This window comes from Panthera pardus, unplaced genomic scaffold (genome assembly GCF_024362965.1).
Source record: "Panthera pardus isolate Hobbes unplaced genomic scaffold, ASM2436296v1 HiC_scaffold_2, whole genome shotgun sequence".
In the NCBI taxonomy this organism is placed as follows: domain Eukaryota; kingdom Metazoa; phylum Chordata; class Mammalia; order Carnivora; family Felidae; genus Panthera; species Panthera pardus.
This window is the reverse complement of record NW_026526765.1, coordinates 43,547,522-43,569,068: the sequence shown is the minus strand read 5'-3', so window position 1 is coordinate 43,569,068 and position 21,547 is coordinate 43,547,522. Positions and strand designations below refer to the sequence as shown.

The 21,547-nt window shown below is 42.7% G+C and overlaps 1 protein-coding gene across 3 annotated transcripts in view; it reads left to right on the top strand.

The window, feature by feature from the left end:
* Positions 1 to 14,399, top strand: part of SLC36A3 (solute carrier family 36 member 3) — a 28,407-nt gene extending 14,008 nt beyond the window's left edge. Inside the window, exons 5-11 of one of the 3 annotated variants that reach the window (XM_019464470.2) lie at positions 2,593 to 2,677; positions 3,604 to 3,822; positions 5,714 to 5,812; positions 6,197 to 6,363; positions 9,311 to 9,480; positions 12,658 to 12,912; positions 13,054 to 14,399. In XM_019464470.2, the coding sequence (XP_019320015.2) occupies positions 2,593 to 2,677; positions 3,604 to 3,822; positions 5,714 to 5,812; positions 6,197 to 6,363; positions 9,311 to 9,480; positions 12,658 to 12,912; positions 13,054 to 13,307 (1,249 nt within the window). In that variant the 3' untranslated portion in view covers positions 13,308 to 14,399. Of the gene's footprint in view, positions 1 to 2,592; positions 2,678 to 3,603; positions 3,823 to 5,713; positions 5,813 to 6,196; positions 6,402 to 9,310; positions 9,481 to 12,657; positions 13,016 to 13,053 lie in introns of those variants that run through there. The other 2 variants (XM_053907045.1, XM_053907046.1) reach the window with 2 other exon arrangements.
* Positions 14,400 to 21,547: the final 7,148 nt, after the last annotated feature.

Here is a 21,547-nt window from a genome sequence, read left to right as displayed (position 1 = left end):
GGAAACACAGGGGATGGAGAAATATGATAACTGACATTATGAAGAAGTCGTCAACCAAATCTAGTAAGTGAAACATACTATAGGATAAATTCTCTGGTGTCTTCAACCCCCACCAAAAAGTTAAAAGTTACAAGGAATAAAAGAAAGCAGAGCAAAGGGAATATAGCGGTTCTAAAAACTTAAGAGACATAGTAACGAAATGCAATGAATAGACTTGTTTAGAAATGAGACGGAAGGGGCGCCTGGGTGGCTCAGTCAGTTAAACGTCTGGCTCTTGATTTTGGCTCAGGTCATGATGTCATGGTTTGTGAGACCAAGGCCCACATCAGCCTCCAGTTCTACCTCTCCTTCTACCACTCAAGTTCTCTCTCTCTCTCTCTCTCTCTCTCCAAAACATAAATGAATAAATCATTGGTAAAATAGATGGTTTTGAGGCAATTGGAGAAATCTGAATGTGGGCTGTTATTAAATGACATAAAGAAATTATTATTAATTTTGCAAGTGATGATAATGGCACATTTGATATGAATATATATATATTTTTTTTTTTTTTTTAAAGTCCTTGTCCATAAGAGCTGCATATGGAATTATTTACAGATGAAGTGCCTTAAGTTCTCTAGTTTGCTACAAATACTCCAACAAAATAAGCATGTGTGTGGTAGGGGTAAAGGGATAGATGGAAGAGGACTGGCAAAAAATTAATAAGTATTGAAGCTGGAAGGGGCACACGAGGAGTCAGTGGATTATTGTCATTGCTTTTGCATGTGTTTGAAAATTTCCATAATAAAGAGAGAGAGAACATCTCTGTTCTGGTCTCACATGATGCCACCGAGCTTCTGATTTGATAAGCTGATATGAGAGCCAGGAATCTGTATTTTTTGCATAAACCTCAGGCAATTCTGATACAATTGGTACTACAGAGCAGCTTGGCAAACCACTGCTCTAAACTGATCTAAGGTCCGCAGCCATCCCACGCTGAATGCATCTCCAAATTTGGGACAATTGAAGAATCCAAAAAGAGTAATGACAATAAAAGATTATGATACATTACATTTAAAAAATTAACGTGCAGCTTTTTGTGATACAAAATAAGAGGAAGAATGTATCTTTCTTAAATGCCAATTGATGAATTCAGAAAAAATGAGAGTTAGAAAAACATCACCATGCAACCACTGATAAAATAGTTGATTCAGACAAGGATCATCAATGACCATTAAGACCCTTTGGTTTGAGAGGAAGGGGATATTCATACCATGTCAGTTTTACCTCTGGATTATAACAAGAGAAATGCACATCTACAAGGGACAGGTCTGACAGCCTTCACCACAGTGGAGCCACAGGATACCATGTGGTTTCCAATATGATGGAAAAAGTACAAAATATCCCTATGGGTTATGCTTGAAAAAATACTTACCTGAATCTAATCATGAGGAAACAATCATCCAAGTCCACAGTGTGGACCGTTCTACAACACAATTGGCCTGGACTGTTCTCCAAAAGCCAATGTCACGGAAAACCAAAAAATGTGCGTGTTCTATGTGGATAACCACTAGAAACAAAACCACATGCAATAGGTAAACCATGATTAGATCCTGAATCCAAAAAATAACTAACAGCTATAAAAGACATTTTGGAGATAATTGAGCTATTTAAATCATGGACTATGTATTTGAGGATATTGAAGTTGATTTTCTGGATATTATGATCTTAAGAGGGATATGCTGAGAGAGTCAAGGTTGAAGTGTTAGGATATCTGCAATTGACTTTCAAATGGTTCTGGAAAAAACTGCGTGTGTGAGTGTGTGTCTGTGTGTGTGTGTGTGTGTGTGTGTGTGTGTGTGTGTTTGGATGAATGCATACATTCATATACACATACATATTTATATAATGTAGTTAAGGCCAAAAGTTAACAAGTGGTATATTTAGTTTAAAGGATATATGAGTGTTCATTATACCTGTCTCTCAATTGTTTCTGTGAACTTGAAAATTTCCAAAATAAAAAAATGTAGGAAAATATCAAAAATAACAACAGAAATAATCACTTCAAAAAATAAAAATAAGTGCATTTTAAAAAGTTATTTGTGGGGCGCCTGGGTGGCGCAGTCGGTTAAGCGTCCGACTTCAGCCAGGTCACGATCTCGCGGTCCGTGAGTTCGAGCCCCGCGTCAGGCTCTGGGCTGATGGCTCGGATCCTGGAGCCTGTTTCCGATTCTGTGTCTCCCTCTCTCTCTGCCCCTCCCCCGTTCATGCTCTGTCTCTCTCTGTCCCAAAAATAAATAAAAAACGTTGAAAAAAAAAATTAAAAAAAAAAGAAAAGTTATTTGTTGGGGCGCCTGGGTGGCTCAGTCGGTTAAGCGTCCGACTTCGGCTCAGGTCATGATCTCGCGGTCCATGAGCTCGAGCCCCGCGTCGGGCTCTGTGCTGACAGCTCAGAGCCTGGAGCCTGTTTCAGATTCTGTGTCTCCCTCTCTCTCTGACCCTCCCCCGTTCGTGCTCTGTCTCTCCCTGTCTCAAAAATAAATAAACGTTAAAAAAAAATGTTTTTTTTAAAAAGTAATTTGTTTTCTCTCTGTCTCTTCTTTTCTGGCTCAGGTACACTGTCAGCTTCTTACTAATCACCACCCAACTGGGATTCTGCAGTGTTTATTTTATGTTTATGGCAGACAATTTACAACAGGTAAAGAAGCTTCTTCTGGACAGAGTGGGAGAAAAACAGACATCCCTAAGGCTTCTTTAGCAAAAGTATAGTGTTTGGATCATGGGAGAAAAGTGGCTGCATTTCTACTCCCCGATCAGACTACTTGGGAGTTCTCTCAGTCCTGGGAATCACTTTTGTAAAGGACTATTGAGAAGCCAAAGCAACATCTGAGGAGTGTAACCACAATGGAGGGAGAGGCTTGCAATTATGTCCTATCAAAAATAATTGAGAATTTGTAGCCTGAAACGTGTCGGTGAGATTCACTTCAGGTATGGCAGGGTTGTCACACAGAAGGTGACTAACTAAATATAAGACAAGCAAGCTGCAATCTTGCCCTCATTGCATTCCCAAGAGGCATTATGAATCAGTCACAGCATTCTTTCTTGGCTTCATGGGCTAGAGGGAGCATAATCAGTTTTGCGCAAACAGCCAAGTATGGTACGTGAAATAGTCAAGAAGATAGATTCCACTCAGTATTCAGAGCTTTCTGACTTTTAGGGCTCTCTTAAGTTAAAGAAGATATTCTTGTGTTATCAACTCCTGTTCTCTGGGTGAATGAAAGGAAACCATGTGGCAGGAAAGAAGAGGTTGAGTTAGATCACAAAAGGACCCTTCAGCTTTGAGATTTTAAGATTCTAAGGGTTTCCTATTGTGACAGTCACGGGCACTACAGATGAGGTTACCAGATTTGACAAATAAAAATACACAACACACGGTTAAATTGGAATTTCAGATACGCAGCAAATATTTTTTATTTTTTTACTATGAGTATGTCCTATGGAATATTCGGGACATCCTTTTACTAAAAAGCTATTTGCTTATTATCTGAAGTTGAAACTTCACTGGGCATCCTGTGTTTAATCTGGCAACTCTAAATACACTGCCCCGCATTGTGTCTACATCAGATGGTGGAAGAAGCCCACATGACGTCCAACAACTGCCAACCCAGGAAGTTCCTGGTGCTGGCCCCGATCCTGGACATCCGCTTCTACATGCTGACAATCCTGCCCTTCCTGATGCTGTTGGTGTTTATCCAGAACCTCAAGCTGCTGTCCATCTTCTCATCGCTGGCCAACATCACCACGCTGGGGAGCATGGCTCTGATCTTTGAGTATATTGTTCAGGTCTGTGCCTGAAACCACTGCAGGAGGGGGTTGTGAGACACCTGGGGAAGGTGAGTACCATGATGGGCAGGTGAAGGTGAGGAAGGTAACCTGCTCCGAGCAGCCTCTGCTAAAGGGACATGTGTGAACACTTCTGCCCCACGAGCTGTAAAAGCTAGTCATCATCTTCGTCATGGTCGTTGTCGTCACACTGGGTAACAGTGAGTCATTCAACAATTAGTTATTGAACGCCTTCTGTGATCCAGGCATTGAGCAAATGGGGCCGGGATTCACTGGTAAGCGAAACTGATGGGGCTATCTGCCTTCATGGAGGTTACATTCATTTACGGAGATAAACCTCAACAAATAACCAACAAAAATTGTAACAATGGTAGGTTGACAAGGGACGCATATATGATAAAGAAATTTTCTTTCCTTGGTGCCAGGTTCTTTACATGTATTAACTCATTGACTCTTTATGACGATACTATTTGGCAAGTACTACCCTTATCCTCAGTGTACAGACAAGGAAACTGATAATCTGAAAGTAATTTTTTTGCGAATTCCAACCAGTTTACCTCCCAAGCCCATGCTTTGCTATTAACACAGGCCCTGAAATTCTACCATTATAGCTTCATTTCTTTGAATCGGAAAGTCTTTGGGGCTATGTTACTTTCCTATTGCTGCTGTAACAAATCATCACAGATCTAGCCGTTCAAAACAACACAAATTTATCTTAGAGTTCTGTAGGTCTCACTGGAATAAAATCAAGGTGTCAGCCCGACTGGGTTTCTTTCTGGAAGCTTATGGGGAGAATCTGTTTTCTGGCCTGCTCCAGCTTCTAAAGGCTGTCCACATGCCTTGGGCTCATGGCCCCCTTCCTTCTCCAAAGCTAAGAATGTAAGGCTGAATCTTTCCCCTGCCGCCATCTCTCTAGTTCTGTTTTCTGATTCCCTTTTCCACTTTTAAAGACCCTTGTGATTACATTGGACCCACGCAGATAATCCAGGATAATCTCTTTATTTCAAGGTCAGCTGATTAGCAACCTTAATTCGGTCTGAAAACTTAATGCTCCCTTGCCATGTAATGTAACATATTCAGAGTTTCCAGGGACTAGGATATAGACATCTTTGGGAAAGAGCCACTGTTCTGCCCGTCACAGGAGTCTATTGAATAATCATTCCCGCTGCACCTGTACCAGCTACTAGACTGCACAGCCCTGGGAGCAGTGGTGAGAAAGAGGCGTTGGAGAACGTGAAGACAGGAGACCTGAATTCTTATCTGGGTCATGCCCCTAACTTGCAAATAGCCTCGGGCAACTCCCTTCCCCTCCCTCGCTCCCACTTTCCCCACATGTAAAGATGTGGGAAATCAAAATGTGGTAAATATAGACAATGTATTCCTTAAGAAGGAATGAACTTCTGATCTGTACTACAACATGAATGAACTTTAAAGACACCGGGCTCAGCGAAATAAGCCAGTCACAAAAAGACAGATACATGATTTCACTTATATGAGGTGATGGGGGGGAGTGCAGCTGGGCAATAGGGGGTTACTATTTCATGAATAATACAAAGTTTAAGTTTGGGAGGATAAAAAAGTTCTGGAGATGGGTGGTGATGACGGTTGTAGCTCAGTGGGAATGTACTTAATACCGCTGGATTGTACCCTTACATGTTTATAAAACGGTAAATTTTAGGCCATATATAATTTACTGCAATAAAAAATAAAGAACTTCTTTTAAAAACAGGAAGGCTGATTCATCTCTAGCTATCTCTAGCTACCGTGTCTCTGTTGATGACACGTATGGCCCAGCTTTCTACCAGCTTTCTACCAACTCTCTACCAGGCAAAGTTTGGGGATGACGTCTACGCCATGGCAAAACGAAGGTCCTTCTTCTACTTCCTTTCAGGAGATTCCAGATCCCAGCAACCTCCCCTTGATGGCAAGCTGGAAGACCTTCCTGCTGTTCTTTGGTACAGCCATCTTCACATTTGAAGGTGTTGGTATGGTAAGATGGATGAGGGCTCTGCGTGACTGGTCCCTGTTGCCCTCTAGGGAAGCCAGCTTTTCCAGATATCCAGAAGTATTTATGAAGTGCAGAATGTGACCTTCTCCTGATGGGAGGGAAAATCAGGACCTACCCGCTGGGCACCAACTGCTCCATGCACCACACTAAGCCTTGAAGACTGAATGTGAATTTACTCACTAGCCTAGATGGAGTAGGGCACTCCTGGCCATAGCAAATAGAAAATAAAAAGGGGTGTGGCCCTTCTTGACCCTGGGCCACCTGGAAAAGGATGTCTGTGTCTGTGGGGGAACCCTACTCCTTCACAAGGTGCCACATTTCTTACTACATTTTTTTTTTTTCTTTCTCAATCTCCTTTCTCCTCAGGTCTTGCCTCTCAAAAATCAGATGAGGGATCCACAGCAGTTTCCTTTTGTTCTGTACTTGGGGATGTCCCTTGTCATCACCCTCTACATCTGCCTGGGGACACTGGGATACATGAAGTTTGGGTCAAGCACCCAAGCCAGCATCACCCTCAACTTGCCCAACTGCTGGTACGCCCATCCTTGCCTGCCTGGGGGGAGAAGGGGAGGTGAGTCATGGGATCTGAGCCTCAGCAACAGAACGCGGCATCCCCTAGGGTTATCATTGGCACCAGATATTAACTGCTAATATTAGTATTATAATAACAGGTAGGTGTGATAATCCAGACATCGTACGTTGTCTCATTGAGTCCTCACAACAGCCCTACCAATTACCATTATTATCATCAGCTCCATTTAATGGATGAGGAAGTTGCTCTTTGGAGAGGCTGTGTGCAACTTCCCCAGCTCACAATGTGTGTGAGAAGCTGAAACTTGAAACTGAATCTGTCCGACTCTGTGGTTTAAAGACCCTAAAATGAAACGATCTGGGAGTGTTTGGGAAACACAAACAGCAACAACAAAAAGTATAACTCCAAAACGATGACTGGGGGTCCTGCCCACAGATCACTACTCAGGCCCCCGGTTCCAGAAATGGGCCTAGGCTGCCATTGCTGTGCTCCAGTGGGGATTTAGTTTTGGAGTTTTTACATTTGATCGCTCATTTATTTATGCATGCATTCATTCATTCTTCCAGGTACCAATCCGGGGCGGGGGGGTGGGGGGCGCTGGCACATAGCATCATCGAGTGTGAGCTATCCTCATTATTCCGGCACTATAGTGAGTGCATTGTGACTAGGCAGTCAGTATAGCCAGGCGTTTCACAGCAAAGGTTTCAAAACTAAGTAAAGGAATTTGCATCCTGGTTCTTATGTGACCCTGGACAAGCTGCCTCATCTTGCAGACCTCATTCCCATCCTCAGCAAAATGAGGATAATACTAATGCCTATTTGTCTAGGCTTGGTTATGCTCCAGTAATAAACAACTCCAAAATCTCCGTGGCTGAATACACACACACACACACACACACACACACACACACGCTTGATTCTATGCTCAAGTTGCCCGCCCCTTACGGGGTGGCTGGGGCTCAGCTCTGCACCATCCCCTCCCCAGGACACAGAATGCTGAGAACAGCCACTCCCTAAAACGTTGCCATGGCAGAATGCAGTGAATCATGCCCTTCACCATGGAGCTGCTAAATGTTCCCTGGGAAGTGACCTACATCTCTTCAGCTTGCACTTCCTTGGTCAAAACAACTCCCAGGGCCACACCTCACTGCCGGGGGCAAAGAAGTGAAATTCTACCAGTTGTCTGGAAGAACGGGAAGCACTGGTGAACAGCAGAAACAAATGACTGTCACATTATCTCGAAGAGTGATTGTGAGGATTAACTGGTTTAATGTACATAAAATGCTTAGAAAAGCATCTGGCACAGAGTAAGTACTCATCGAGTATTAGCTACGATGATCATCGCTGTGTCTTCCCGCAGCCTTGTTCTTTCATGGGGAGTAGAATGATGGGGCATTCATTTCCCACAAGGCCACAGTTGTAAAATGAGACAAATATCACCAGCCCACCCACCTCATTGTGCGGTGGTGGAATAAGGCATGGGATAATAATATGGGATTTCTTTGAAGTCACGACTTACATTACACCAGTAAGACATCATTCTAATACGCTGTTCCTGGTCAGGGCAGTTCGGGCTGCCGCTAGCTACATTGGGCAGGGCACTTTCCTTATGGGGACCTCAGCTGGAAAACGTAGCCCATGAGCACGTCACACCTGCTCTGAACCTGGCTGGCCATCAGCTTCCCCAGAGGAGCCTTAGACAAGTACCCCTTCCCAATAAGAGAAAGACCCACAGCCCAAGAAAACGATGGGCATGAGCACACAGTTCACAGGCAGATTTTTTAAATGGCATGTTATACATTTGAAAAGATCATTTGTTTCCTTCATAATAACAGAAATGCCAGGAAAAAAAAAAAAACCAGAATGGCAAAGACCAGCACACGTTCACAGGCTGTGTTTTGGCAAGGATGTGGGGAAGCAAGTACTTCTATACGCTAGGACAACAAAGGGGCAGTATGTCAGTAGCTCTCAAAAGTTTAAATTGCATATACTTTTAGCCAGCATTTATACTTCTCAGGTTGTATGCTAAATGTGCATAGATATCTATGTGCAAGCGTATACTTCCCAGCATTCTTTACCAGCAAAAGACGTGGAATAATCTAAATATCCATGATTTGAAGACTAGTCAAAAACAATTATAGTATATGCTGTAGGAATACCAAGCATCTATTAAATAGAAGCCACATCTGTGTGGACTACTAGGAAACAATCTCCGTAGGGGTGCCTGCGTGGCTTAGTGGGTTAAGCGTCCAACTCTTGATCTCAGCTCAGGTCATGGCCTCCCGGGTCGTGGGACTGAGCCCCATATAGGGCTCTGTGCAAATGGCGCAGAGCCTACTTGGGATTCTCTCTCTCCTTCTCTCTGCCCCTCCCCCGCTTGTGCAGAGTCTGCTTGGGATTCTTTCTCTGTCTCTCAAAATAAATAAATAAAATTTAAAAAAAAGAAAGAAAGCAATCTCCAAGAAATATCTAATGAACAAAAACGGAGCTTAGCATTATATAGAGGATGCGACCACGTGTGTGTAAGTGTGTATACATTTGGTATAAGCTTGTATATACACTGATTATTTCTGAAAGAGCTACAAGAAAACTGTTAGAGGAGGTGTCTATGGAAAGAAAAACTGGAGGCTGGGAATTAAGGGTAGGAGGGAAGCTTTTCACTGCATGACTTTTGAACTGGAAACTATATACAGATACACTTTTTTTAAGAAGTGAAAGAATAAAAGGCACAGATTCCTGAGCCGTAGGCCAGTTGGATCAGAATCTCCAGGAACGTGCACTTTTAGAAGCTTCCCAGGTGGCTCTAATGGCGGGTCGAGCCCGAGTCAATGGAAGTTAGCCAGTTCTGTAACTCAGTGACAAGGTACCAGCTTCTGAGCAACGAGTGAGTCTTGAATGGCCCTTCCCAGAGCCACATTACATTTCACGTCCTATCCATCTCTCTGCAGGCCGTACCAGTCGGTCAAGCTGCTCTACTCCATTGGCATCTTCTTCACCTACGCCCTCCAGTTCCACGTCCCGGCCGACATCATCCTCCCCTTCGCCGTCTCCCAGGTGTCAGAGAGGTGGACGCTGTTTGTAGACCTGTCTGTCCGCATAGCCTTGGTCTGTCTGACCTGTAAGTAAGATAAAAGGGCACCCTTTGCCCAAAGCTGTGGCTGTGAGTCACACTGGCATCTATCCCACTATCACTGGCTCTGCCACTTACTTTCTTTGCGACCTTGTGCAAGACACTTCGCCTCCCTGAACCTCAACTTTCCACCTGAAAAACGGGCTTACTTAGAACCATCACATGTTGCAGACATCTCTGCTGCCTACACATGGAAAGTAGACACTGGCTGGTTTATGGGAGAAAAAAAATACCATTCATTCAATCACGCTCCTATATGCCTGCTGTATGTATGCCAGGCATCACACTGACGTTGTCGAATACTCATGACAGCCTAGCGACGTAATATCACCAACAGGAGGAACTGTGGCCCAGAGAAGTTGGCTAACACACTCAGATCATAGAGCTGCTAAATGACAGAGCTGGGGTTTGAGCCACAGGTTGTGTAGTACCTAAGTCTGTTTTCCATCACGTGCCATATTCCTTCCTATCCTAAATTAAGATCGAGGCACTTATCTAAAGTGGTGTTGAACTGCAGGGGAAAACAAGAGGCTGATTTGTTATAGTCTTAGCGATCATTTTTGGGGTGCAATCTTTTCTCCTCTCCCCCTCCGATCTTCCTTCCTTAATGCTTCCTTCCATTCATTTATTCACTCTTTCATCCTACATTAGGCACTGTTGTAGATGTTTGGGAAACATCATGAACAGGCTGGGGAATGTTTTCTCTGAAGCATGTCCAGAGAAATGAAATGAGAAAAGGTGCCCCGTGAGGAAAGGGAAAAAGAACTAGGGATGTTTTTCCTAGAGAAGCAAAGCCTTGGGGAATTTCTGTATCTGTCCTTAAGGAATATCTGTCTTTAAACACCTGTGGGATACTGTGCAAGAGAGAGAGAAAATGAAGTCTTAAAGACTCCAGGTGTCAGAGTTTAAAGTTGAGGAAATCCAGTCTCGGTTCAGGGTCAGGAGAAATTGTGTAATTCTAGGAGCCTTCTAGCAGAAGAATATGCTATCCGATGTTACGCTTCACATAAATGGAGTTCTATTGGCAGAAATAGCACTCCTGCTCGATTTAAGGTATCACAGAGTTTCCAGTATGTACCCAAGACATTTGGGCCCTGTAGCTCTATTGTTTTGAGATCATTCCTAGTAGGAATGGTCTAAGTTGAAGAGAAAAACTGAGGCCACTTGAGATCAGGGAAGGCAGTGCTAGACAGAGCTGACCTTCTAATGATATGCACTGCTTCTGTTATACCATGGGTGACCACTTCCTCCTCCTTTATTCATCTGTCAGTTCCATTATTCCTTATTCATTCAACAGTCATTTGTTGAGCACCTACTATTGTGCTAGGCACCCGGGATACAATAATGAATAATAAAGCAGACGTGGCGCCTGCCCTCATGAGGCTTACCGTCGAGTAAGAAACATATGCAAGGAAATAATTATAGTGCATTGTGATCAGTGTTAAGAGGGTACATAATGATGTAACATATGATGGTTAAGATCATAAGAGGAGGATGCCCTAAAAGCACACCAAGGTCCTATGCTTTAGGCTAGGCCAGGTCAGGAAGTCCTCTCTGGTGGAATGATGGTTCAGTTAAGACCTAAGAGACAAATAGGAGGTAGAGGAGGAGTAAAGAATGTACCACGTGTAGGAAGCACGCTATGCACGGATCTGAGGTAAGTACTTATGGCCTCTTTGGAGAACTAAAAGCAGCGGGGAGTGACAAGACACGAAGCCAGGGGATCTGGAAGGGCCCAAGTCATCAGGGACCTTGTGCTAAGGAGACTGGGCACTGGGGAACCGCGAAAGATCTGTGAGCAGTGGGTTGGCGTGACCAGATATGAACCTTCTAGAGAACCCCTGCAGTCTATCTTGCATTATAGCTTTACTATAACATATTTTCTCTGCTCTGTCAGTGTGAGCTCTCCGGGAGGACACTGAGCTTTCTCTGTGCCTTCTCCAGTAAGCAATTTATTAAATATCTGAGGAGGGAAAACTGGACAGGACCATCCCATCAGAGGGGTGATGAATCCTCAACTGCAAGAGTTGATGAGTCTCTCTCATTCTCTGTTTGGATGTGTTGCAGCAATTTCAGAAAGAGGTGATGTTTTCTTCAGATCCAGGAAGCTAGTATGGGTGCTTCCCAGGGCAGTTTTTTCCCTAATTTGTTCATAGGAAAATCATATGGTTGTACAAAGTGAAGTCACATGAATTGTATGTTTGTTCACTCAAACATTATTGAAATTGGACTCGCCTGGAGGAAGAGAAGGGAATGAAAGAGAAGAGAAGAGGAGGGAGCAGACAGCCTAAGGCTGTTTTATGTTCTTTTTAATTTACCAGGATCCTTCTAGCAGTAGGGAAACAAGTGGTTGAGATTCTGACAACAAATCCATCTCTCATTTTTTATTCATTCTTGCTTCTAGACAGTAGCTGTATTTTGTAGAGTAGTATAGATTCACGGTAGATTCAGTGTCTGAGTAAGAGTCAAACGTTTATTGAGCACTTACTTTATACCAAGTTCTTTCATATACAAGGGAGGCAGCATAGTGGAGCAGAAAGAGCCTTAGATAGGCATTTCAATGGATTCTCATCTCAGAGAATGTATGACCTTGGCCACATCTCATTCCCTCTAGACCTCTAGATTTCCCCATCTCTTTAATGAGAACGTAATAATAGATAAGTGGTAGAGGAGACTTTCTAACAACTATGATATGTGAAAAACCCAAAGGAGGGGTGCCACCCAGGTGCCTGGGTGGCTTAGTCAGTGAAGTGTCAGACTCTTGATTTCAGCTCAGGTCAAGATCTCACAGTTCATGGGCTCAAACCCCGTGCCGAGCTCCACGCTGACAGCATGGAGCCTGTTTGGGATTCTCTCTCTCTCTTCCACTTGTGCTCTTTCTTGCTTAAAATAAATAGATAAGTTTAAAAAAAAATAAAAGGAGAGCACCTACATTGGTGTTTAAAACAGAGGTGGGAGTCCAGAGCCACAGTGCCTGACCTACTGTTCACGTCCTCGATGGGATCTTTCCCCACCATTCCCATTTTCCCATCATTTCCCACCATCATTTCCCAAAATGGTCGGTCAGGCATCTGTGGGGTTATCAGGCTCCAAAGAAATGGTTTGTTTCTGAGCTCCCTTCTTGCAGGAACACTCAGTGATTCTAAATTTCTTCTCTCGTTGCAGGTGTCTCAGCCATCCTCATCCCCCGCCTGGACCTGGTCATCTCCTTTGTGGGCTCCGTGAGCAGCAGCGCCCTGGCCCTCATCATCCCGCCCCTCCTGGAGCTCATCACCTTTTATCCTGAAGACATGAGCTGTGTCACCATTGCAAAGGACATCATGATCAGCATCCTGGGCCTTTTGGGGTGTGTATTCGGGACATACCAAGCCCTCTATGAGTTGATCCAACCCATCAGCCATTCCGTAGCCAACGCCACAGGTGTCTATGCCTAATTATCTATTTTTATTCTAATCGCTCTCCCCTCCTCCCACCCCCAACTTGACTTCCGTTGTGGATGTTATATACGTTCGTCAAACCCCAACATCTCTCTATTAATTAGCGGCATCTTTATCTTTCCAGGAGAAATGGACCTGACACAAGTCAGTACTCATACCCCTCAGGGTATGCCTTTTTTGGTTTGGGATTGCTTCGGAGGTCTTTTGTACCTACGAACCAAACCCTCATTCGACCGTTTGTACCATCAGCCTCATTTACTGGGAAAAGGAATGCCATTCACTCATGACATTCCTGGAAACAGACAAAGCAGAGATGGAAACGCAAAAGCAATTGTTTTCTCTAATCTGCAGTTGCTGCCCTTAAGGCATAAGATTTAGAAAAGTGGATATTGGGGGAAGGGGGATTTTCTATTCAAATATTCTTCTTTTTTTTAAACTTTGTTTATTTTGAGGGGGAGAGAGAGAGAGAGAGAGAGAGAGAGAGAGAATCTCAAGCAGGCTTGATGCTGTCAGCGCTGAGCCCAACACGGGGCTCCATCCCACGAACTGTGAGATTATTACCTGGGCCAAGATCAAGAGCTGGATGCTTAACCAACTGAGCCACCCAGGCTGGATGTTGTTCTAAGTGGAAGAGTCACAGACAGAACAAAAACAGAACTTAGCACTAATTTTACCCAACCATTTGGCCCTGCCACTAATTTCCAGTGGTATCTTGGGCAAGTTCCCTCACTCACTCTCTCTGACACCGTTTTCCCATCTATGAAATGAAGGACTAGACGGATCTGTTGTTAAGGATTCATCTAGATCTGACATTCTGAAAGACGAAAAAAAAATTAATTTATCTTTCAACCACGTGTGAAAATCAAGGTGTTTGCCATCAGCAAGACATGCTATTGCCCCGGAGATACGTGCCTACCAGAAGTAGGGTAGGGATACAAATTTATTTCTGAGCAATCTGTCGTTATGGTAACTTCCTTACGTAGAAGGACATCACCTTTCTTTTTCTTCTCTGATATCTTAAGTCCACTTACAGCCATTTAGGCTGAAGAGGCTGAACGATTTGTGTGAAGGAGAAGGATTTCATCATGTGCAAGGACTATCGACCTACTTAAAAAAAATACCTAGTTTGGGGAAGGGTTTTGAAAAATAGACAATCTTATGCTCTGCAGATGGGGGTATACATTGTTATGGCTTTTCTAAAGGGCAATTTTACGACACATAAGTCTTCAAATGTGTAGCCCTCTGACCCATTAAACCTGGGAATTTATCCTAAGAATATTTTGTGTTTGCAAAACTTTATGCAAAAGGAGAGCTTGTATTTTGATAACAGTAAAAAGTTGGAAACAAACATCCAACGTTAGGTTAAATTATGATTTATCCCAAATAAAATGGTATGATGCCCCCAAACATTACAAAAATTCACCTACTGATATGCAAATATATTTGTGGTTGATCAGTAGGGAAAAGCTGTTTTATTAAAAATAGTATGTGAGATATATAAAAACATTTATAAATGTTATATATATATATACACATATATACATGTGTGTGTATATATATATATATATATATATATAATAGAATATTACTCAGCCTTCAAACCTTGCCACTTGCAACAACATGGATGGAGCTAAAGTGTATTATGCTAAGTGAAATAAGTCAGAGAAAGACATATGATTTCACTTATATGTGGAATTTAGGAAACAGATGAATATGTGGGAAGGGGGAAAAAAAGAGAGAGGGAAGCAAACCATGAGAGACTCTTAATGATAGAGAACAAACTGAGAGTTGATGGAGGGAGGTGGGTGGGGAATGTGCTAAGTGGGTGGTGGGAATTAAGAAGGGATCTTGTTATATAACGAGCGCTGGGTGTTATGTGTAAGTGATGAATCACTAAATTCTATTCCTGAACCAATATTACACTATATGTTAACTAACTAGAATGTAAATAAAATAATAAAAATAAAAACTTGGAGGAAACAAAAGAAATCATCTCTTACACCAAGACCACACACACAAAAAAAATCCAGGGTTGGTTTAACATTTGAAATCAGTGTAATTCACCATTATTAACAAACTAGAAAAGAAAAAATAAATGATCATCTCAATGGACACAGAAAGGCATTTGGTGAAATCCAACATCTATCCTTAATCTAAAACTCCCAGCAACTAGGAATACAAGGGGATTTCACAACCAGTAAAAAGCATCTATGAAAACCTACAGCTAATGTCATACTTGACGGAAAAAACTGAATACTTTCCCTGTAAGATCAGAAGCAGATCAGAGACTTCTATTCAATATTGTGCCAGATATCCAGACAATGAAATTAGGCAAGAAGAAGAAGTAAACAGCATCCAGATTGGAAAGGAAGAAATAACTGTTTCTATGAAGATGGCATAATACCAACGCAGAAAATCCAATGGAATCTGCAAAAATGCTACTACTAATTGGTTTACAAAGCTTCAGGATACAAGGTCAATATACAAAATCCAACTGTATTTCTCTATACTAGCTGCAAACAATCAGAAGTTGCACTTATAATTGCATCAAAAATATGCAGTAATTGGGGGTAACTCTCATGGCAGATATGAAACACCTGTTAAAAACTATAATATATAATCTTCATAAAGACTAACATATTGCTAAAAGAAATTAACACCTAAATAAGTGGAGAAATACACCTTGTTCATGACTCAGAAGACTCTGGGGTTAAGATATCAATTCTCACCAAAGTCAGCAGGCTTTTTTTGTGTGTGTATAAGTTGATCAGCTGATTCTAAAATTCATTTGAAAATGTAAAGGACCTAGAATAGCCAAAATATCTTTTAAGAAGAACAAAGTTGGTGTGCTAATGTCTGATTTCAAGAATTATAACAAAGATAGGGGCTGGGTGGCTTGGTCGCTTAAGTGTCCGACTTCAGCTCAGGTTATGATCTCACTGTTCATGAGTTCGAGCCCCACATCGGGCTGTCTGCTGTTGGTGCAGAACCCACTTCAGATCCTCTGTCTCCCTCTCTCTGCCCCTCCCACACTCTCGCACCCGCACATTCTCTCCCTCTCTCTCAAAAATAAATATTTTTTAAAAAAGTAAACGGATGAACATAAGGGAAGGGAAGGAAAAATATGATAAAAGCAGAGAGGAAGGCAACCCATATGAGACTCTTAAATACAGAGAACAAACAGGGTTGTTGGAGGGGAAGTGAGTGGGGGGGATGGGCTAAATGGGTGATGGGCATTTTAAAGGGCACTTGTAGGGATGAGCACCTGGTGTCATATGTAAGGATGAATCACTGGGTTCTACTCCTGAAACCAACACTACACAGTATGTTAACTAACTTGAATTTAAATAAGTTAATTTAAAAAAAACAACACTCATATCCAGAATACATGAAGAACTCTCAAAGCCTAGTGATAAGAAAACAACTTCATCTTTTTAAATAGGCAAAGGTTTGAACAGACCCGTTACCAAAGAAGATATATGGATGGTAAATAAACATATGAAAATAATGTTCAACATCAGTCGTAATTAGGGAAATCCAAATAAAAACCATAATGAGATACCACTATGTATCTGTTAGAAGGACCGACCCTATTAAAAGACCGACCATAGTGGTGTTGGCAAGGATATGGAGGAACTGGAACTCCCCTAAAAGAAAAGGAAGCATATAGCTCTAAAACGACTTGTACATACATGTTCATGGTAGCTTTATCGTAGTTGAAAATGCCACCTGCTCTGTAGGGACAGAAAGCATATCTAGTTGCTTAAAGGGGAAAGGGGAGGCAGAATGAGCGGCAAGTATTACAAAAGGGCATGAGGAAACTCTTCGAAGTGATGGATAATGTGTTCCCAATTTGGGGAAGATGGTTTCCCAATTGTGTGTGTCTATTTCAAAACTTACCGAGTATAGTCTCGAAGGTACACGCAGTTTAATGGATATCAACTATACCTCAATACAGCTGTTAAAAAAAAAATGTGAAGCATGATTCCATTTTGGCTCTTTTTAAAAAAGAAGTCATATGCATATAGTCAAGGAATTTTGAAGGGTATGCAGAACACAAAATATTTTGGGAATTTTCACCAAGTCAATTGACTTAAGAGTGAAATTTTATGCTTTTCTTTTCTTTTCTTCTTTCTTTCTTTTTTTTTTCTTACCTCTGTTATTGCATTTTTAACAGTGATGTATTGACTTTGGGGCGCCTGGGTGGCTCAGTTGGTTAGGCGACCAACTTTGGCTCAGGTCATGATCTCGTAGTTTGTGAGTTCAAGCCCTGCGTCGGGCTCTGTGCTGACAGCTCAGAGCCTGGAGCCTGCTTCGGATTCTGTGTCTCCCCTTCTCTCTGCCCCTCCCCTGCTCACACCCTGTGTCTCTCTGTCTCTCAATAATAAATAAACATTAAAAAAAAAAAACAGTGATGTATTGATTTTATAACTAAAGCAACTTCATGTGAGGGGAAAATGTAACGATGATTTGTGTCACTCTAATGGAAACACCATTTTTAAGAAACGTTTTATTGTGAGCTGTAGCAGTATATATGGAAAAGTATATAAAGCATAAGTCTATAATGTAATGAACATGTATAGGTAACGTCACTTTTCAAAGCCACCCTCTATTACATGATTGATGCTATGGAATCCCAGGAATCCCAGCTGGAGTTAGAGCCCTCATCCTCAGTGACTCATTATTTTTTTACCGATGGTCCAATGTCAAGCAACGACCTCTTGGAGGAGATGTGAAGTAGCTATGAAAGAGAGGGAGGTGGAGAGGAGCATCCCATCACTAAATAAGAAAGCTATAAGCCAATAATAAAATCGTTGCTCTTTTGGGACCCAGACCATGCATGAGTGTGGAGAAGGTGAGGCTTTGGGGAATATATGGAAACCTTCGCATAGAATATAGAAGAATAAAATGCAGGTAAGACCGTGGTTTACGACTTGGGGGTGGGGAAGAGGATGGTCATACACCTTGTTGAGATTTTAATGGAAGCTACGGACCCTCCATAAAATTCACATAGATGCATACATGCTAAATTTTACATGCAATTTCAGAGACAGTCACAAAGCCCATGACGTTAATAGACCCTGTGTTGCGAAATACCTCTGGAAAAAGGAATGTAAGATTTTCTGCTTCTCAGAGCATTGAACGACCTACATACAGACAGTTAGGTAGCCAACCTGGCACTGGCAGAGGCTTGAATGCAAAACAGAGTGCTGCAAAATCAGATTAGGGAGGTAAACTACCAGACGAGGAACCCCAGGCCACCATGTGACTCATACAACACACACTTTCTGATGGCAACTGGCACTCTGAGATCACAGGACCCAAACTGGTCATTCCAGTTGCCACAACGTAGGCTGAATTCTCCACTGCCATATGCCTTGGACCTGGTTGTTGGCTGTGGGGGGATTCCTGTCCCCCAGGACCCTCACAAATATTTCCCATTGCAGTTCTCTGCTGGACAAATATGATCAATCTTAAAACGATGGAGCTGGGCTGTGACTGGGGTGTAGAGTGGAAAGATATGCAACATCATTTTAAAGAGAGGCTTAATTTGGATCTTCAGCAAGCCCATTGAAAGAACTGGGATTGCTACATAGAGCCCAAGCTGAGATTGCTAAGCAGTACAAGTCCCCCCTGGGCGAGTGTGGAGGCAGCAGCAGAAGTCACCCGTGTGAAGCTGAGGCATTCAGAGTTGGCTCCAAGTGAACATTAGTGACATAAGTGCAATGGTTTTCTTTTTTAAGTTTATTTATTTTGAGAGAGAGAGAGAGCACACGCGCACAAGCGGGGGACAGGCAGAGAGAGGGACAGAGAGAGAATCCCAAGCAAGCTCTGCACAGTCAGTGCAGAGCCCGAAGCAGGGCTCAAACCCATGAACCTCGAGATCATGACCTGAGCCAAAATCAGGAGTCAGAAGCCTGACTGAGCCACCCAGGCGCCCCAGTGCAATGGTTTATAAGCCACAGTGCCCCCCTGGAAATGACGCTAAAAGGCAAATTCCTAAGGTTGGACAAGATTTGCTATTGGCAAACAATGTCCAGGCTGATCCAGCGGACACAGGAGCCTGCCCCTCAAGCAATTTCCTGAGTTTAAAGATCAAAGAAAAGTGGGAGGGGGCAGAACTTCTACCTGGTACGTCAATACCACTTGAAAGTGAAATAGAGATGATAGGACTCTCGAAAGGGAAAATCTTCAGGACGACTCGAACTTAGGAAGCCAGACTTAAAGTTCAGGGGGGTAAGCCACCAGACACAGAAGCTCAGGCACCGTGTGACAAGTATAACACACTCTCTGATTGCAGCCAGCACCCTGAGATCACTGACAGGACCCAAGTGGTCATTCTAGTTGCAACAACGTAGGATAAATTCTCTGCTGTCTGTGCTTCTTTGGCAAAATCTGGGACCTGGCAATTGAGACCCAGCTGGACCCAGTTGCAAGGCCCCAGGTGATCCGAATCCTCCCCACCCTCCCCACCCTCATCCCCACCCACTCCAGCTTCATCTTGCACCTGTAGCAAATTTTCCTTCCAGTCTTTTTTTTTTTTTTCAAATTTTTTTTAATGTTTATTTATTTTTGAGACAGAGAGAGACAGAGCATGAACGGGGGAGGGTCAGAGAGAGGGAGACACAGAATCTGAAACAGGCTCCAGGCTCTGAGCTGTCAGCACAGAGCCCGACGCGGGGCTCGAACTCACGGACCTCGAGATCATGACCTGAGCCAAAGTCGGCCGCCCAACTGACTGAGCCACCCAGGCGCCCCTCCTTCCAGTCTTAATGGTCCTTGTCCATCTCCCTAAAAGCACCATGTTCCCCCTTGCTGCAGAGGTTCCATATATGCTGTTCCTCTCTTTACCTACTTAATTCCTCATTTTTCAGATGTCAGCTATCACTTCCCCCACGATAACCCTCTCTGACTTCAGGCACTGACCCAGATTCTGCAGTCTCCCTTAACCTCTATTTTGGAACACATCACATATTTGCATAAATGTTTGTCTCCCTTCCTGGACTGAAGTTCCATGAGCTAGTTCTCAAAATGGAAACTTCAGCAATATATTTTTACAAAATTTTATCTTGAAAAAGACTTTAAGGTGGCAAAAACAGTACAGAGTTCCCAATATACCTTGCACCTAGCTTTCACTAATGTTAACATCTTCCATAACCCTAGTGCAATGACCAAAGCCAAGTCATTTACAGTGGTGAAATTCTGAACTCCACTCATCTCGTGGTTGATTTTCATCATGCTCTGGGTATGAGGAACATTATTATGGTTCTAAGAGCCACAGTTAAACCAAAAGATATAGTCAGAACTGTCCCACCCCCTTCATCCTTTACAGCCTATTGTTTCCCCTTCTTGTCACAATATTCCTACCTACCCTCTGTACATAACTAATCTCTTTAGTTTCTGGCTTATCTTTCCTTATTTTCTACAAATGAGCAAATGCATTTGTATTTATTTATATCCAACCCTTCTTTCTTACATGAAAAGTAGCACATTACACTTCTCTGTACTGTGCCTTTGCACTTAACGATATATCCTGGAAATAACTCAAAATGGATTCAAAGATCTTCCTCCTTCTTTTCTATAGCAAATAGTACTCAGTGTGGACATGCTATGTTCAGTCACTTTCTCATAGACATTTGCGTTTCCAAGATTTGCAATCACAACGCTGCAATGAATAATCTCATGCAGGTGTATTTTCGTCTTGTTGGAGATGTATCTTCAGAGGAAATTCCCAGTGCTGGAATGTTGGGTCAAAGAGCGAGCACTTTTTTTTAAGTTTGTTCATTGACTTTTGAGAGAGGCAGCAGGGGAGGGGCAGAGAGAGCGGGCAGGATCTAAAGCAGGCTGTGTGCTGACAGCTTAGAGCCCCATGCCGGGCTTGAACGCGGGAACCGTGAGACCATGACCTGAGCCGAAGTCAGATGCTTCACCGACTGAGCCACCCAGGCGCCCCAAGAGTGGCACTTTTGAAGTTTTATTAGGTTGTCAAGGGTCATACTACTTTGCACCCCCACCAACTGTGAAGGGCCTGTTGCCCTATAGTTTTCCCAGAAGTGTGGTTGTACTTGTGTTTTCATCAGCCTGAGGGGTGATTCTCTCAGTATTGTTTTGATTTACATTTCTCTCATCATGGGTAAGTTTGCACATTTTTCACGCGCAATTTTTACATGGGCCATTTTTATATCTTAGTGTATGTGAGATAGAGAGAGAAGAGTTGTTTATTTAGGTCTTTTCCCAATTCTTTCTATCAGGTTTTTAGTCCTTTAAATGTTTAATTCTTTATATAGTAGAAATATCAGCCCTTTGTCCATGTGTGCTATAAATATTGTCTTCCAGTCTTTTGACTTTATGGTATTTCTTGCTGAGGGAATTTGCTAGGTACATGTAGTCACATGTATCCATCTTTTACCATCTCTGGAGTTTTCACCTGTTTTTAGTACAGGTATGGTTTCATCTTCTGACTTTTAGGCCCTGGATCCCTCTGGAGTTTATTCTGCATATGGTGTGAAGTATGAATCTAATTTCAACTTTTTCCAAGTGGCTTCCCAGTCGGCGCAGCACCATTTCTTAAAAATTCTCTCTTGCCCATGATTTGAGATTTCTTGCCTCCTCCCGAG